This window comes from Pan paniscus, chromosome 10, assembly GCF_029289425.2.
Source record: "Pan paniscus chromosome 10, NHGRI_mPanPan1-v2.0_pri, whole genome shotgun sequence".
NCBI lineage: Eukaryota > Metazoa > Chordata > Mammalia > Primates > Hominidae > Pan > Pan paniscus.
In genome coordinates this window covers 28,017,785-28,037,205 of record NC_073259.2, presented here as the reverse complement: position 1 = coordinate 28,037,205, position 19,421 = coordinate 28,017,785, and the positions used below count along the sequence as shown (strand labels likewise).

Below are 19,421 nucleotides of genomic sequence, written 5' to 3'. Positions count from 1 at the left end.
ATGAGGAAGGAATAGAAGCAACTAGATGTGGATACTTGGTTCAGTTGGGAAAGTGGGATTATATGTAGAATATACAGAGAAGAAAGGAGAAGAATATAATGTAAACATATGGAAAAGGCCTGAACCAGTTCAAATTAATTTATATAGAAAGGGGTATGGAGTCAAATGGGCCTATTTGCCTCCCAATTCTCCTGTTTTCTATTATTGTGGCCTTGGGCAACCCACTATACTTGACTAAACCTCACATTGTTTACCTGTGAAAAAAGGATAATACCTTCCTTGCATGGTTCTTTTGTGGTCTGGAGATAAATAGACCAGGTTTTCAGAATGGTGCCTAGTAAATCCTCTGATAATTTTTTTTTCCTGATCCTTTTAGTTTGCTAAGGACTGATTGCTAATGTGTAGTACCATAAGTTTATTGTCTTCTATTATAAAACTCATTTACTATTTATAATGCATACCTGGATGACCTTTTCTCTCTGTTATCTATTAATAGATATTAATTATTATAAGGACATTAGCTCTGATCATATATGAAGACATTTTTGGATGATAATGTTCTTTGTGTGTGTGTGTTATCTTTATTCAAGAATCTCAAGACGCCAATTTCCAAAATTTGATGCAGAACTAAATATCTCTGATAATCCAACATTACCCATCTCAATTCAAGATAAGACATTTATTTTTGTCAGGCTCCCAGAAGAGGATGCCAGTTCTCAGTCATCTAAAACTAATCATCACTCTTGTAAGTATAAACTTCTATGAGATGTAGGGTTAAGTATAACTATTTAAGTTTTGTAACATAGTTATTAAATGACTAGTTATAATTTTCTTTAATGGTAAAGAGAAATATTGCTAGCAAAAAAAGAGACATTGAAAATAAATGAACTTAGTAATCATCAAAAGCAGAATACTCTAGAATTTGGTAAAGAAGTAAGCTCTTGACACATAAATGCTCAGTAAATTTTGTTGATTGAATAGATGGATGTAGATGATTTTGTTTAAAATAAAGCAAAGCCCCAATAATTCAGGTTCATTTAGGACAAAGCAAGTCTTAATTAATGAAGTTTTTCCTTCCTTGCTATTTGAAAAGCAAATACATTTATTTTAAATACAAATACTCAATGCTAATAAAGGCAAATACTTTTATTTTGTTTCTGAAACAAAAATTGTGACTGTCAAACTGTTGCCAAGTTTAATTCCTAATAGTTCTGTTTTATAAAATGGGTAAAAGCATGGCTTCTAATTATGGATGTTAGGATGACAATAGGACAGGGTTGAGAAAGAGTGTGGGACAGGAAATCTTCTCCTTTATGTATATGACCTGTGTCATGTCACTTAACCATTTGTAAAATGGGAACCATAGTGGAACTCCCTGTGGAGCTATTACGAGGGTTGAGGGCATTCATCAGTGTGAGACACTCTATAAATGTCAGTTTGTTGTGACTAATAGATGTTATTAAATTAGCTATTGCAAGTGAATTTATTTAAATAGATTGAACCTATCTATTGATCTTTATTTTCATTATAAACTCACCTAGCAAACCTTTTAAAAATGGTGTAATGGTTTTCTCAAAATTGAATTAGTAAAGGTTTAAACTATTATTACTGAGGACTTTTTGTAGTTGCCACTGTTCTCAAAGGTATATCCTTCCCACTTAACCACTTTCACTGTGTATGTGAAAGTAATGATATACAACTTTATCTGTCAGCCTTTTCCCCTTAGTGTGTGTCCCCAGTCTCACTTCCCGTGGGTTAGTGATCATTTACATGTTACAACAATGTATTTAAATAAATGCGATCATACATAGTGTTCTATAATGTGCTTTTTTGTTTTTTTTTTTTGTTTATTGTAGAAACTTTTTTTTTCTATTTTTCATTCAGCAAATACTTATTGAACTCCTGTTATATACTAGATACAATACAATAGATAAAGCAGAGGAAAAGATTAAAAAAAATTGTCCCTGAGGTTATTGTGCTTTCATTCTAGTGTGGGAAACAGATAATTAAAAAGTGAACAAATATATTTTCAAACATCAGAGTACAAAGAATCAAGTAGACTTAACTAAATACTTACCAGTGACTGATTAAATTTGTTGCAAGATTGCTTTAGATTGTGGGGGCCAATGTTTTGAGAAACAATTTATACTCTTTAAAAAAAAAGTCAATGATACAGGAATGTTTGAAGTAAGAATTAATGTTCCCTGGTAATTTTCCTTTCTCTTCTTCCCCCAGGACAATCCCATTAAGGTCACACACATAGTAAAAGCTTGGTGTTTATCCTTTTAACCTTATTATATCCCTATACAATCATATTTATTTCAGTTTTACATAAATTGGTTTATAAGCTGCATATTGTTTTGTGACTTAGAAATGTATGTTAAATAATTAACAGCTAATGTTTATTTTCACAGCTTAGTTATTAGTAGGTCCTATTTACAGGTGAGGAAAATGAGACTTAGTTAAATAGATCTCTTTCTTTGCCACTTCACTTAATTCTACCTAAAATATTGTTGGTTTTATTTCTGGTACCCATTCTTTGCATTAATGAGAATGTACTTTTAAAAAAAATTGTCCATTTTAGACTGGTAGCAGAGCTTACCTGATACTGCTTTTCTAAATTAAAAACTTCTGCTGGAAAATTAGTCTCTTCTTCAAGGAAATTGAGTAAATATTCCTTAGAGAAGCATATAGTACTTTTTCACTAATTATTAAGTTATTAAGTAAATTATGCCCATTATTACAAAGTACTAAGACCTAAGACAGGATTCATATTTGGGCTAGAATTTCAGAGTTGCTAAAATGTGAGAAAAATGTATATCTTAGAATCAATAAAATACGTTGTGCATATTGATCTGCAAGATGTGGGGAAAGTGAAAAAAGGTATGGAACAGTGCCATCCTGTACATGTTAAAAAGAACAGTATGCTGGGAGACCTTTGGAAATTCCTGCTCAGGAAGCCAGGGGTTGGTTGAGGGTGAGCTGAGTCTTGGCTGTTTTCTAGCGGCAATCTTCCCTTCATCTGAAAAATGAAGGGCTCAGCAGGCAGCTAAGTTTGTCTTCCCAGAGCAGGGCATCACAAGGCATGGGCTTTTTCATTCCCTTGTGATTCATCTGCTATTAGGGAAACATACATGGGAAAATGCTTGTACTTCCATGAGCCTTAGTTTTCACATTCATAATATAGATGTCATCAGAAGTCAGACTACCCAATGGCTGTAGGGCATGAGCACCATTGGAATGGATGCCCCCGCTATGCCAGGGTTAACCTTTTAGTTGCTAGATCATGGGGAGGTCTGGGGAGAAGGAAAGAGATGGTTGGGGTGGGGAGTAGAGCATTGTGTTGTTAGGGGAGTGGCTGTTTTCCAGCTAATATGGAAGTATTGCTATGTTTTATACAAGTGTGTGCCAGTTGAATATCAGCTCTGAATATAAGAGCACCTACCACATGTGGGTGTCCTGCGTATTAAGTGATATAACATATAAGGCCTGTATATTGTCAAGTTCTAACTGATTACTAACATGATCGCAAGGACTTAAAACAGGAAGTTTTACATTAGTCATGCTGTTACACACTTTGTACTCTTGTTTATTTCTTAAATTCAGTGTTCATAAACCATCAGCAAATACACAGTGAGTCTATTACAAATGGGGAACTGTCCTGGCCAGGGGTTGACCTCTCTGTTGAGGGTGGGTTGTCTTGGAACCCTTCTTTCCATTCTCTTTCCTATTGCCCTGGCTGATGTGGGGAATGAGGTTGACATTCCCATGGTGAACTTGTATTCCATTTGCTGAGATATTTTCCCAGGGCCCTTAGCAGGAATCCCAAATTAGTTTCTTCATAGAAATTGTGTTATAATTTGGTGATTTGCTGTGTTAACTTTTTTCTCTTGAATTATTAGGTTTATATTCTGCAGTTAAAACTTTACTACAAGAAAATAACTTACAAAATGCAAAAACATCACAATTTATTGCATTTAGAAGGTAAAGCATTTATAATATTTTAATGTTTTTAATCTAGCTTTTAAATCTCATAACTTATTAATATAGATCCTGTTTGGATGGGAGATTCCAATATTTCATCACTGTTAATTCTCTTTCTTATTTTGGGGTATGTCTTTGTTAGACATGGCAGAGGGCGCTTTCTAAACAGAGCTCTTTCCACCAAGTATTATATTTAGAAGCTCATAGGGACTCTGAATGGAACAAAAGCTTATGCTAAGATAAAAACTACAGGCTGGGCTTGGTGGCGCACACCTGTAATCCCAGCACTTTGGGAGGCCGAGGCAGGCAGATCGCTTGAGGTCAGGAGTTTGAGACCAGCCTGGCCAAAATGGTGAAACCCCTCCTGCCTACTAAAAATACAAAAATTAGCCAGGCGTCATGGCACACACCTGTAATCCCAGCTACTTGGGAGGCTGAGGCAGGTGAATCGCTTGAACCCGGGAGGTGTAGGTTGCAGTGAGCCGAGAGCACGCCATTGCACTCCAGCCTGGGCAACAAGAGCGAGACGCTGTCTCAAAAAAAAAAAAAGATAAAAAGCAGAAAAATACTATTTCCTGGAGAAAGTCTTGGAAATGTTTTGTAGAATCTAGTATGTCATAATTGCTGATAACAAAAGTAAACCTGTAGCAGAGACCATTAAGGTGACCCCTGCATTTTCGTGTGTTTCAGGCAAGACTGTGATCTAATTAATGACTGCTGCTGCAAACACTACACAGGCCACCTCACCAAGTGAGTGTCTTCGAGAACTGAAACTTTTAAGGACAGTCCTTCTTCGATTTGCTGTTTTTTTCTTTGCTTTGATGTTTGTCACCTATTTACATATATTCCCAAAATAGTTTTTTTCCCATTTGTGAAATAGAATGATTTCTTCAATTAAATACAATATATGAATACATCCTTGGGAATTGACGTTTTAGTAATGAGTGGAATAAGAAGAAAAATTAGGAGTGAAATTTTTTTGGTTTCAACCTTGGCAGCCTTCAGCTTCTCCAAGATAAGCATGGGGAGCTCAGGGGAATTTTAAAAATTATGTGTGTAGTGTTTCTGAGAATCTTAGCAACAGGGTGCCTGCAGAGAGCAACTTAGTGAGTGTCTGTCTATCAGAGAAATATGAGTGTAGACAAGCCACTGTGGTCATACATAGGAAAAATTAATTCATTTCTCTTGAATTGACCAATACCTGCTTTGCACTAAGTATAGACATCCTAGATATGTATAAGGTATAGGTGGAGTGCCTGTCTGCTGAGGGAAGTTACACAAAAATCTGTCAGGTAGCCCAACAAGAGGCCAGAAAGCATGGGCTTGAGGCCATATACCCAGGGTCCCAGTAACTGTGATGATGGGCCAGGTCGTTTCCCTCTCCCACGTCTATAAAAGCGGGTATGGACACAGAATTTCCCTTACCAAGTTGTAGTAAGAATGAAATGAAATAATGTACCTAAAGCAGTTAGCGCAGTAGCTGGCCTATCACCACCACTTCTTCAGTTTGCTGCTGTTGTACTGATATAGTGCCATAATTATTACAATAGAAATGTGTATAAGTGCTGTAAGACCTCAAATAAGGTAATGATAAGAGAGATTGGAGAGCAGAGGATTAATTTTAAAGCAAAAAAATCAAAATTTGTGTTAACCTTTAGAATATAAGGGGAAAGAGAGACATCAGCATTTAAGCCAAAATTTCTAACTTGAAAAAATTTGACTGGGAAATGTCATTGAGTTTGAGACGTTGCAGGGAGTATGTATAAATAATCAGATGACAGCTATGGGAACCTGATTTCTTGTTGCTCATTGGAGAATGAAAGTGTTGTAAATAAAATGTGGAAATTATTCTGAAAATTGAAACGAGTCTGAGTAGGAGTTAATGTTTGAACAAGTGAAATGGAGACTTTCCAAACTTTGATTATATATTATCATTTTCTATCCCAGAGACCATCAGAGTAGACTTGTATTTGGAATTGGTGATAAAATTTGTTGTACCAGGAATGCATACCTCTCGGACTTACTACCTGAAAATATCTCTGGAAGTCAGCAAAATAATGATCTAGATGCCAGTGGTGAAGACTTTTCTGGTACTCTTCCTGATTTTGCTAAAAATAAGCGTGACTTTGAAAGTAACGTTCGACTGTGCAATGGAGAAATATTTTTCATAACAAATGTAAGTGAAAACAGAAGATAATATCTTTTGACTAATTAGAGATATGTTTGGTTATTTTATTGTCCTAGGATTCATTCAGAATCTAATGATATCAGTTGACATTCTTGTTTCATGATTTTTTGTTAAGGATTTTTGGCATCCATGTTTATGAAGGATATGGGTAGTTATCTGGTAATGTCCTGTCTGGCTTTAATATCAGAATAATACTGGCCTCATAAAATGAGTTGGGAAGTGCTTCTTCTTATATTTTCTAGAAGATTTTATGAAGAAACATTTTTAATAAAATCGAAGTACTTGAGTAACAAAAAACAAGGCATAAATGAGACATAGATTTTAAAAGGCATCATTTCCTTTGTTGCTGCTTAAATGTAGAAACTATAGAAGTGGTTGCCTTGTATTTGTTCTCACAGTGTAGATACCCTCACTGAAAGCTGTGAGGAAAAGTAAACTGCAAAGAATCTACTCAGACTTATGTAGTCAATACAAGAAATGAATGTATAGACTTCAAAATAAGAAATAACAGACTGTTCTTCACAGAGTCAAATTAAAGATAAGTTTCAAAGACTGAAAACTTCTATTTGTGTTTATTAAAATATTTAGGTATAGATATATTGTTTGTGCTGAAATGCAAATTTTAAGCCTTTTGAAATTCTTAATGGTAATTGTAATTCTTATATTTTATGTTTGACCCAAAGATAGAATATCTTTGAACGTATTTGAACATAGAACATATTTGAAGGTATGCAAAATAGTTCTTTGGTTTGGTGACAGGATGTAACTGATGTAACTTTTGGAAAGAGAAGATCTTTGACCATTAATAATATGGCTGGCCTGGAAGTAACTGTGGATTTTAAGAAACTAATGAAATATTGTCGCATAAAACATGCATGGGCAAGAACTATTCACACTTTTCAGGTAAGAGGAGACTTTTATAAAACCTTTTAAATAATTTACCAACCTTAGAGCGCCTTGCATTGTTTTCGTAAATTTTTGTTGCACTTATTAGCAAACAAAAATTAGGATACAAAATACACAAAAGTACAGAACATAATAGAGAAGACGCCACCCTTTTGCTCTTTTTTGCTCCAGAGCTCTCTTTATTTTTAGAAACAAAGGCATTATAGGTAAAGTCTCCTCCTTCAGGTCTTCCCCTCCCTGCCTGAGTCTCCAGTATGGCTTGGCATGGCACTGTACTCATCTTATCTTTGGTTAAATTCTGATATTTTGTTCATCATGGATCCTTTTGTGCCTTAATTTTGATTTACAAAACTGTTACATTAAAATGTCTTGATTTATCTTGATTGCTGAGTTTCTTGGGAACCCCTTAAATTTTGTACTGGAGGTGAGTTCCTCACTTGCCTTGCCCTAGTCCTGGGTCTGCCTCCCGCCTTCCTCCAAAGTGACTTCTGCCCCGAATTTGGTATATATCACTCCTATTCATGTAGAAGCAATATATATGATTGTTTTCTGTGTTACTGAGGCTTATGTAAATGGTATAATCATGTTTCTATACTTTTGCAACTAGCTTTTATTTTTTATTTTTGGCCTTATCAACTTTGTGGGGTATAATGTGCATACAGTTTCATTATAAAGTTGGTTGAGTTTTGACAAATGTATCCTCTCTCTCCATCTTGAGGCAACCTTTTATCCCCCCGCCCCCAACTTATGTGGGAATATTGTTAGGTTTACGGAAGAGTTGGAATGATACTACAGAGAGTTTTCATATACCTTTCACCCAGCTTTCCTTGGTGTTTAACATTTTATAACTATGGCATATTTGTGAAAACTAAGAAATTACTATTGCTGTAAGACTGCTAACTAAACTATGCATATTCGAATTGCACCAGTTTTTCCATTAATGTCCTTTTGCTGTTCTAGGACAGCATATTGAGTTTAGTGCAACTTGCCTTTATGCTTTATTTTAATGCCCTTGAATTCTCATCTGTTATTAGTGAGTCTCTTATTTATCTCTTTGTTTTGAGCTTCCTTCTCTGCTGTTGGTATGTTGCTTTAATGGAGAGGTTGCATCAACCTTCATTTTTTTTTTTGAGACAGTCTCGCTGTGTCGCCCAGGCTGGAGTGCAGTGGTGCAATCTTGGCTCACTGTAAGTTCCGCCTCCCAGGTTCAAGTGATTCTCCTGCCTCAGCTTCCCGAGTAGCTGGGATTACAGGCGCATGCCACCATGCCTGGCTAATTTCTGTATTCTTAGTAGAGACGGGGTTTCACCATGTTGGTCAGGCTGGTCTCAAACTCCTGACCTTGTGATCTGCCCATCTCGGCCTCCCAAAGTGCTGGGATTACAGGCCTGGGCCACTGCACCCGGCCCAACCCTTGTTTTTATGCAGAAAAATTTAGGTCAGCCCAAATTTTCTACTAGTAAACAAACATTAATTAGCGTAGAGTTTTGTTTTGTTTTTTAAGTGGGTGGGGCTTTATTTATTAACTTACCCCATCTCGATTCCAAAAAGAATTTGAAATGGCTTATTAAAAATGCCCACAATTCAGCTGATTTTTTTTTTTTTTTTAAAGGTAAAAAAGGGTCTGGTGTGGTGGCTCATGCTTGTAATCCCAGCACTTTGGGAGGCCGAGGTGGGTGGATCACTTGCGGTCAGGAGTTCAAGACCAACCCTGGCCAACATGGTAAAACCCCATCTCTACTAAAAAATACAAAAAAAGTAACTGGGCATGGTCGTGGGCACCTCTAAACCCAGCTATTTGAGAGGCTGAGGCATGAGAATCACTTGATCCTGGGAGGCAGAGGTTGCAGCAAGCTGAGATTGTGCCACTGCACTCCAGCCCGGGCAACAGAGGGAGACTCCATCTCAAAAAAAAAAAAAAAAAAAAAAAAAAAATATATATATATATATATATATATATATATGTTTATATAGAAAGGATGTCAAGTGAAAAATAAGGATGATAAAATTGTTCTTGCCAGGGGTGGTTGGAATGCAGCCATGCCTGCTTCCCTGTTTGCTAATGTCGATTGCAGATTTGGCTTTAAGTTCCCTTAAGACCAAAGTTCCCCAGGTAAAGAGAGAGTAAAAGTGTAATATTTCTGGCTCTGGGTCCTGAAGAATTTCTTCCATGGATCTCTATGATGCCATCCTTCACCTTTAGGAAATTTTCTTTTTCTCAGTTTCCTCTGTTCTGTCTCTCTAGAATTCCTAATATGTGCATATTAGACTTCCAGAAGTGGTTACCTAAATTTCTTATCAAACTGTCTTATTTTCCTTCTCATCACTTTGCTCTATTTTCTGAGAGATTTCCTTAAATTTATAATGCAGTTTTTTTTATAAGAATGAATGAAGAGTAAAGGTGTCTTTATTATTACTGGGTTGAGGTTGGAGTAGATATCTTTCTGGTTCTTATTTCATGGTTGAAGTAGCATCTCTTAGCTCTAAGAACATTCATGATTGTTATATCAACACACTGTTTCTTCCAAGTTCAATTCAGTTCAACAAATACTTACTGAGTCAGACTCTGTTCTTGGTGTTTGGTACAGGTCAGTCTATAAAACAGACAAAGATTCTTGCCATTGTGAAGCTTAAATTTGGTGGGGAAGGGGATAGAGACAGACACAGTCATAAAAATAAAAAAAATAAAAACAAAAACAAGAAAGAAAACTCTGTGTTATGTTAGAAGGCGGCAAATCCTGTGGAAAAGAGGTGGGAGTGGGTGCAATTGTGATTTTAAATAGAATGTCGATGTAAGCCTCATTGAGAAGATAACATTTTATCCAAAGATTTGAAGAAGGAAAAGAAGTTAACCATGTGAGTATCTGGGACAGGAGCATTCTAGGTTGAGGAATAACCAAGGGCAGGGTTCTAAGGTGAGAGTCTGTCTGGTATAGTTGAGAAGCAGGAATAGCAAGGTGGCCACTGTGGGAGACTGACAGGAAATGAGACAGGAAAATTAATATGAGGTAAAGAGGGCAGGAGGATGGTGGGGCCAGGTCACCTCCTAGGGCATTTGAAGGCCTGCACTATCCAGTATGTTAGCCACTAGCCACGTGTAGCTATTGAGCACTGGAAATGTGGCTAGAGTGACTGAAAAACTAAATTTTAATTTTAAAAATGGATACTAGGCTGGGCACAGTGTCTCACATCTGTAATCCCAGTACTTTGGGAGGCTGAGGTGGGCGGGTCACTTGAGCCCAGGAGTTCAAGACCAGCCTGGGCAACATAGTGAAACCCCATCTCTACAAAAAATGCAAAACATTAGCCAGACATGGTGGCATGCACCCATGGTCCCAGCTACTCGGGGGTCTGAGGTGGGAGGATTTCCAGAGTCTGGGAGCTGGAGGCTGCAGTGAGCTGAGATTGCGCCACTGCACTCTAGCCCGGGTGACAGAGTGAGACCCTGTCTCAAAAACAAAAACAAATAAACAAAACAAAAGTTACTAGATACAGTCATTGGAAAACTTCTGTATGTTGGAAAAACTACGTTTGGAATAACTTGGGTATGTGAATCTTCTTTTTCAACTACAAATTTTATGAACTCTAGAAATAGATTAAGTATTTCTGATGAAAATTTAATATCCAAATTGAACTGTTCTGGTTATGTAAAATATAGAATTTCAAAGATGTAGTCTTTTATTAATAATTTAATATTGATTATATGTTAAAATGATGATATTTTGGATATGTTAGCTTAAGTAAAATACAGGTATATTATTAACATTAATTCTATCCATTTCTTTTTTAATGAGACTACTAGAAAATTTTAAGCTGCATATATGACTTATTTTATATTTGTATTGGACAGTGCTGTTCTAGACTATTTTAAGGACTTTGGCTTTTACCTGAGTGAAATGGGGAGCTGTTGAAGATTTTGTGGCTCTTCATACAAGTGGTTGAGTTGTAGAACCAATTTATAGAATAGACATATACATAATTAAAAGTAAATATAGGAAACTTACTTCCTTAAGCAGTTTGACAGTTCTGATTTTCAAGGGATATTTAAAGCAATGAGGAAATTATTTATAGCAGGTTATCAAGGTGAAGTTAGGTGTCTTACTTTCTGAGGTAGACTTAAGTACCATCTTGGAGTGCAGAATTCCAGGGACAGCAGATCTTTGGCTCCTGTAGCATGACATTTTAATTTTTAATCATCATTCACTCAGTGAGGCACTGGAGAAAGAACAGTGAGTAGGATAAAGGTGAAGCTCTGCCTTCATGGAGCTTAGGGTCAGTACAGCCTGTGATAGAGGAAGTACCGGGTGCTGGAGAGTAATAGATGGGGCGGCTACTCCAGACATGGGCCAAATTGAGGCCATGGACTGAGGAATGCTGACAGGACCTGGAAGTCCCTTGTGCTGGGTGGAGCATGGTTCATGGAAAAGAAAGGGAAAAAAGTAGGGAGAGGAGCAGGGCCCAGCTGGCTCTTGAAGGGCTTTACAAACACATTAAGGGGTTAGGACTTTATTTGGAGTCCCTGCGAGCCTTTAGAGGTTTTAAGCAGCATCTAATATGATTGGGTTTGCATTTTACAAATATCACTGTGGCTGCTATGAGGATGATGGATTGGGCAAGAGAAGGTACAGGGAGACTGATAATGAGACCATTAAGTATTAATAATAGTATATCTACTATTATTACTATATTTTTCTCAGTGTTGCTTAATAATTAAGAACTAGGTTAGCTGAGTTTAGGTAGACATTTTCATATTTGAGAATGTACAATATAAAGTCCAAGGTGAAGAGTGGTGCCATATATCTGTGGAAATGTATGTAATCAAATACCATTTATGTCAATTTCTGAGACCCAGCAACATCGGAAAGATGTATTTATCAAACTTTTACAATCTGAGGAGCTGCTTCAAACTCTCTGTCCACGAAGATAGAAGAGCTTGCTGAGCAAGAGTTTATTTGCAGCGGATGTGTATTTTTTACTTGCCCCATCTTGTCAGTTGTCTTCCCACAATTTTTCCTTTGGCAGGAGCGATGTCAGAGCAATGGGGGAGATAATGGTACAAACCACTTCTTTGTCTGTGTTGGCACTGGATCCGCTGACTCAGAATATAGGACTAAGAATAGCCCTCAAACTTGAAATTGTTTTCTTACAGTTACACGGTGATATTGAGTATTTTTCTTGCCTATCCAATTTTTTGTTAAAAGACAAAGGTTCATTGTTTTCTTTTTTGTTTATCTTGATAAAAGAAATAAATTGCCCAACAATGGAAAAATACAGACAAGTAGGAGAAAAAAAAGTCATCCATAGGCCTTCCATTTGGAGACATTAATAAAAAATTTGGTAGAATTTCTCTCCTTTTTTGTGATTTGTTTTGTTTCATTGTACATAGCTGTGTTCTTTTTTTATATACTTGTTTTGGATCAGAGTAACTATATTGCTATACAGTTTTGACCATTCTCTATGTGTGTGTGTATCTATCTATCTGTCTATATATATATAGATATATATATGGTTTTTAAAATGTTGCTTTAAAGTATCTCTGATGTTCACAAAATAGTATGTCAACTGTGTATGTATTATATATATAATTATATAATATATATTCACCTATTAGTTGCTACTTAAAATTTCTATATTTTATCATTACATGTAATATTTTTATACATATATTTATATATAATATATCTATATATTTACCTATTACTGGCTACTTAAAGTTTTCATATTTTGCCATTATATGTAATAATGGGTTAACACATTTACACATGAAGCCTGTACCATCATTTCAGTGTTTTATTAGGAAAGGTTTAATACTGCATGCAGTCTTTAAAATTTGCTGCTGGGTTTCTACAAGCCAGTTGTGGACCTATGAAACCTGAACTTAGCAGCATGTTTAGCAGTGTGTTTAGAGTTCTTGGAGGATGAATAAAAATGGAACCCATAAAATGGACACATAATAATAGTCTGGCCAGGTAGAAGTGCTTGAGAGCACTTTGAACACTTGTCTCCTTTCCTTGTCTGTAAACTGTCTGAACCTATTTTATAGCATTTAGTCTTCACACCATATTTTTCCTCCCAGGGGTCCGAGGAGCAAACAGTTGTCTATGTGGTGGGGAAGGCGGGCCGCCAGCACTGGCAGCATGTCTACACCGCCGTGACCAGGGGCCGCTGCCGAGTGTATGTGATTGCAGAGGAGTCTCAGCTCCGGAATGCCATTATGAAAAACAGTTTTCCTAGAAAAACTCGTTTGAAACATTTCTTGCAAAGTAAGCTCTCCTCTAGCGGCGCACCGCCAGCAGATTTTCCATCCCCACAGAAGAGCTCTGGAGACAGTGGAGGACCCAGCACACCGTCAGCATCTCCACTCCCTGTAGTCACAGACCACGCCATGACAAATGATGTCACCTGGAGCGAGGCCTCTTCGCCTGATGAGAGGACACTCACCTTTGCTGAAAGATGGCAATTATCTTCACCTGATGGAGTAGATACAGATGATGATTTACCAAAATCGCGAGCATCCAAAAGAACCTGTGGTGTGAATGATGATGAAAGTCCAAGCAAAATTTTTATGGTAGGAGTGATGTTTGCATGTTCCCAAGTTTTATTTACATATCGCTAACTTCGGTGTGCTTATAAATGACTGTGTGCTTTTATTAGTGTTGCATTGTGCTGCTGGACTTAAAAACAATTGTTTTTCTCATTTCTGTCAAATTTCCCTTACCTCGCTGATTTCCCATTCATTTCCTCACTCCTTTTCTCCTTCCCAGCCTCTAACTGAAGACAACTCCCCAAAGCTCAGTTCTTTTTTCCTTTGAGAACTGACTCATTCTCACAGTTTCAGCCATCTCCTTGGCACCAGTGATTTGGCTAACAAAAGTTTTGACTATAGTAACATTTCAGGCACCAGGAATTAGAGATAAGTAAGTGACAGTTCTCACTCTCACACTGATTGTCATGGTGGAGACAGTCGGCTGTCAGTAATGTGGTGATTTGCTGAGTGCTCTGGCACTGAAGAGGAGTTAATGAACCAGCTGCCTAATCTGCATCTTTGTTCCCAGAAATTGATTTTCTGGAACCACAGCCCAGAATCTTACTCTCTTTTCCAATTTCTCCATTTCAATCACCATCTTCCTAGTTACATGGCTTAAAGTCTTAGAATCACCATGGACTCGCCTTCCTTTCACTCTCTACCATCTTCTTGGATGATTGGTGACCTGGCTGCCCTCCCCTTTCTTGTTACCATTCTCGTAATGTAGCATTCCCCCTTTTCCATGGTTTTGCTTTCCAAGGTTTCAGTTACCCATGGTCAACCGTGGTCCAAAAATATTAAATGGAAAATTCCAGAAATAAACAATTCGTCAATTTTAAATTGCATGCCATTCTGGGCAGTGTGATGAAATCTCACACCATCTCATTCCATGAATCCTCCCTTTGTCCAGTGTGTCCACACTGTGGACACTCCCCACCCGTTAGTCACTTGCCACCATCTTAGTTATCGGAGTAAGTCTCAGTGTTGCAGTGCTTGTGTCAAGTGATCCTTATTTTACTGAATTGCTTTATTTTTTATGTTATTGTTGCTAATTTTTTACTGTGCCTATTTATACATTAACCTTTTTTATAGGTATGTATGTATAGGAAAAACCAATACATTTGGGCCTGGTAGTATTCAAGGCTTCAGGTGTCCGTTAAGATTCACTTCTTTGTTCAAAAGCTTCAGAGACTCCCAGGTGCCTACAACATAAATTCTAGACTATTTAGCTTGGCATTTGAGACCTTTCTCAATTTGATTCCAGTTTTCTCAACATCATTTCATTTCCCACTATGCTTTTTCTGCTTTTGTCAAGCTAGTGTCTTCAACTCACTAAAATGAATCAAACTTTTTCATCCTCCTTTTGACTCTTGCTGTGTCCCTCATCTTGAATGCCTTTTTCTGTCTCCTTCTCATTCAGCATTTGAAAAAAACATTTAGCAAAAAATTGAAAAAATAAAAATAAAAACCTGCCAGTCACTGATCTAAATGTTAAGGGAGCAAAGCACACCAGTGCTGGCTTTGTGGACATTATATTCCAGCATAGGCAATAAATACAAGAGAAAATCAAATTTCAGATTAAGAGTCTATGAAGATGAAAAACAAGGCAAGGACATAGGGAATGGCAGGGGGTGTGGTGGGCAGGAGGTGCTATTTTGACCAGGTCATGCCTCCCTAAAAAGGCGACATGTGAGCTGAGCACTGAATGTTACCAAGGAGCAGCATGGGGGCCTCTGAGGATGTAGATAATGCAAAGCCTGGAAAGGGAATGATTTTATTCAAAGAGGAAGGCAGGTTGGCCTAGTGCAGTGCTCATGCCTGTAATCCCAGCACTTTGGGAGGCTGAGGCGGGTGGATCACCTGAAATCAGGAGTTTGAGACCAGCCTGGCCAACATGGTGAAACCCCTTCTCTACTAAAAATACAAAAAATTAGCCAGGCATGGTGGCAGGCACCTGTAATCCCCTCTACTCGAGAGGCTGAGGGAGGAGAGTCGCTTGAACCCAGGAGGTAGAGGTTGCAGTGAGCCGAGATTGCACCACTGCACTCCAGCATGGGCAACAAGAGCAAAACTCCATCTCAAAAACAAAACAAAACAAAACAAAACAAAGAGGAAGGCGGGCTAAGGTGGCTAGTGAGCGAGGAAGAGGGTGCAGGTGCTGGTGTTGGAGAGATGGGCAGGGCCACGGGAATGAGTTGGGATTTTATTCTGCTTGCAGTGGGAATTCATTTGAGGGCTGGAAGCAGTGGTGTAATATCATCTGATGCCTGCTTAAACATAGTCCCAACATGGTGGCTCATACCTGTAATCCCAGCACTTTGGGAGGCGGAGGTGAGAGAATCGCCTGAGCCCAGGAGTTTGAGACCAGCCTGGGTAATATGGTGAACCCCCATCTCTACTAAAAATACAAAAGTTAACTGGGCATGGTGGCATGCACCTATAGTCCCAGCTACTTGGGAGGCTGAGGCAGGAGGATCACTTGAGACTGAGAGGTCGAGGCTGCAGTAAGCTGTGATTGCATCACAGTACTCCAGCCTGAGTGACAGAGCAAGAGCCTGTCGCAAAAACAAAACCACAATCCCTGCTGGGTGTGGTGGCTCACACTTGTAATTCCAACACCTTCAGGAGCCAGGTGGGAGGATCGCTTGAGCCCAGGAGTTTGAGACCAACCTGGGCAATATAGTGAGATTCCATCTCTACAAAAATAGTAAAAAATTAGCTGAACGTGGTAGTGCATATCTGTAGTCCCAGCTACCCAGGAAGCTAAGGTAGGAGGATTGCTTCATCTCAGGAGTTCCAGGCTGTAGTGAGCTGTGATTGTGACATCCCATTCCAGCCTGGGTGACAGACCAAAACCCTGTCTCAAAAAAAAAAAAAAAAAAAAAAAAAAAGGCAAGGCTAGGCACAGTGGCTCACACCTGTAATCCTAGCTCTTTGGGAGGCCAAGGCGGTCGGATCACTTGAGCCCAGAAGTTCAAGACCAGCCTGAGCAACATGGCGAAACCCCATCTCTACCAAAAATGCAAACAAAAATTAGCTGGGGGTGGTGCTGGGTGCCTGTTGTCTTAGCTGCTTAGGAGACTGAGGTGGGAGGATCACCTGACCCCAGGAGGTTGAGGCTGCAGTGAGCTGTGATGGTGCCACTGCATTCCAGCCTGGGCGACAGAATGAGACCCTGTCTCAAAAATACATACATACATACATACATACATACATACCTACATACAAAATAAACAATCCCTCTGGCTTCCGTGGAGAGGGAACTGTGGAAAGTGGAGGGGAAGTGAGGAGACCAGTAGGAGGTCATCATGGGGAGAGCCTAGTGAAAGAGCGGGGCTGGTAATCTGTGGTTGGAGTGTGGATGCATTTTGGAGATGGAGTCTGTATGACTTTCTGATTAGATGTGATGAGGTAAAAGAGAAAGTAATCCAGGATGATTCCTGGATTTCTGGCTAAAGCAATTTGGGGAATAGCAGTGCCATTTCCTGAGATGGGAAAGATATGAGGAGAACTCGTTTGGGGAAATAAAGCGTTCTCTTGTGGCGTGCTGTTGTTTAAGGTACTAATTGGAAATGTACCTGGACTTGTTGAGTAAGTCAGTGGTTGGTAGAGGAGTTTAGAGCCTCAGCAGGGAGTAGGGTAGGAAAGGCCCACTTGGGAATCATTGGCATGTAGTGATATTGAAAGGACTAGGTGAGTTAATTTCAGGAGAGACTGCAGTTAGAGGAGGGGCCCTGATGACAGAATTCTGGGGTATTCCCAGCTTTTAGAGATCTGGCAGAGGAGGAGGAACTAAAAAGGAGTGTGAGTGAGATAGAAGGAAAACCAGGGCTGTGGGGAGGGAATAAAAGCCTGGACTGAGGGGGCTGGTGAGAGAATGGGAGCCGAAAGGGCGGAGGAAGCAGTGGAGGCAGGTTTTGAAGAGGGCTGCTGAAAAAAGAAGGAAAGGTGGTTGTATCTGAATAGAGGACTTGTGGTCAAGGAAAACTTCATTGGTTTGTTTACTTTGGATGGGTACATTAAGGCATCTTAGTGTGTTGCTAGAATGGTCCAATGGAGAACCAGAAATTCATGATTCAGGGAGAGAGGATAATTGCAGAATTGGAGTCCTGACGTGGGTAAGATGGGAAAAATCAAGAGAATAACTAGAGGGGTTGCCCTGAGACAGGATTAGGGACAGAGGACCCTTTTTCCATGACAACCAGAAGGAATGGGTGTAGTACGTTGGGTATATATAGCAGAGGGAAGATAAAGTAGTTCCAAGCTGATCACCTCATGCCATCCTCTCTCTCTTCTTATTATAATCCAGCTCAGTTTCTGTGTTGTTCCTGAAGGCTTCTTTTTCTCTGAACTCCTGTAGGAGGGCACACACCCCTTCTGTACTGCACCTGCAGTAACCTTGTTTGACTCTGTAAATAAAGCTTCTTGAGGACAGTGTATCATTTTTGATCCGCTAGAACATTTGGTACAATTGCTGTTCACATGGTAATACCTCAAAAATACTTAGTGATCAAAATATGCGTCATGAATATATGGCGATGAAACTTTTTTTAAAAAAATCAGACATTCAGAATATCGTTCTTTCAGGTTGTACTGAAAGTCATACTTTTATTCTTGTAGTGCCCCCCCTTTAGTTTGACAGTTCCTTTTGGAATTGCTTTTGAGGCAGTAAAAGATCCTTTTGAATGTTTATAAGGGAAGCAAACTTCTGTTGAGACCTATTCTGAGTTTAGGAAATAACCCAAAGGCATTTGCTTTCTGGTTTTATGAGTTAGAGGATCCAATTTGGGTAATGGATTTTGTGTTAAAAAGAAAAAAAAGGTGGGATTATAAGTAATTTCCAAATGTGGTTCTAATAGAAGTGTAAGAATTGCTTTAAGTGCTGGCAGCAGACTTGTTCAGTTGAGTCTTTAAGCTTCCAAGGCTGTAATAAAGGTAAGAAGGGGCCTCAGGGGGAACCCAGGGGAGAAAGTGCTGGTGTAACCTGCCAGAACCAGGCTGAGTTGTAAATGGGGAATACTTATATCCTCTGTCCCCATATGGATATGGCACAGGGAAAACGTTCTCTAGGAGTCGGTCTGACACAGGGCATGGCGTGTGGAGTCCTGGCACATTAGGAGACTACAGATGTAGAACAGCATGGCTGGAGCACAGGGCACAGTGAGAGGATGGGCCGCAGACACAGGAACTAGCAGGGAGGATGGACACAGGGTCTTCTGAAGAGGTCGTAGATTCTTCTGATTGCAATTGAGAACAGTAGAAGCATTTTAAGTGCTCTGTGAATTGAAATTTATGAAGGTGATGTTGACTGAGGTTTAGTGGATGATGATGGTTAGGGAGAGAGTAGGGAATGAGTTCTCAGCCAAAAGATTATTTCAGTAACCTGCGTAAAATGAGGAGGTTCTAACATTAGGTAGTAGCAATGGGGTTGGAGAAGAGATGCTAAGGATAGAGCTGATGGGACTTAATGATCAGTTGGATTCAGGTGGGGTTGGGCCTGAGGATAACTCCAAGACTTCTGGCTAAGGCATACAGGTGGATCCAGCACCATTAACCAGATTGGGAAAAGAGTCTGAGGGTCAGGTTTTGTGGGAAAAGTGAGTAATATGGACATAGTTGAGGGTGGAGGGGGAAGTTTCTTCTTTTTCCCCTCTTGGACAGTAGAATCCCTGCTGATTCCAGGTTCCATTCTGTACCCCAGGTCAACTCTTTGATAGAATTTCCATCTCAGGAAAACATCTTTTTCTGAAATTAAACTTGTCATCTCTTACAGAGGTCCTGGAATAAGGCTTTTGACATGAGCAGAAAAGAGAGGCA

At 39.0% G+C, this 19,421-nt stretch overlaps 1 protein-coding gene across 1 annotated transcript in view; it reads left to right on the top strand.

Moving 5' to 3' along the window:
• HELB (DNA helicase B) overlaps window positions 1-19,421 on the top strand; it is a 44,907-nt gene that overhangs the window by 16,062 nt on the left and 9,424 nt on the right. Inside the window, exons 7-12 of the mRNA XM_008978432.4 lie at window positions 591-745; window positions 3,903-3,984; window positions 4,675-4,734; window positions 5,932-6,160; window positions 6,932-7,075; window positions 13,155-13,646. Coding sequence (XP_008976680.1) covers window positions 591-745; window positions 3,903-3,984; window positions 4,675-4,734; window positions 5,932-6,160; window positions 6,932-7,075; window positions 13,155-13,646 — 1,162 coding nt within the window. The remainder of the gene's footprint in view (window positions 1-590; window positions 746-3,902; window positions 3,985-4,674; window positions 4,735-5,931; window positions 6,161-6,931; window positions 7,076-13,154; window positions 13,647-19,421) is intronic.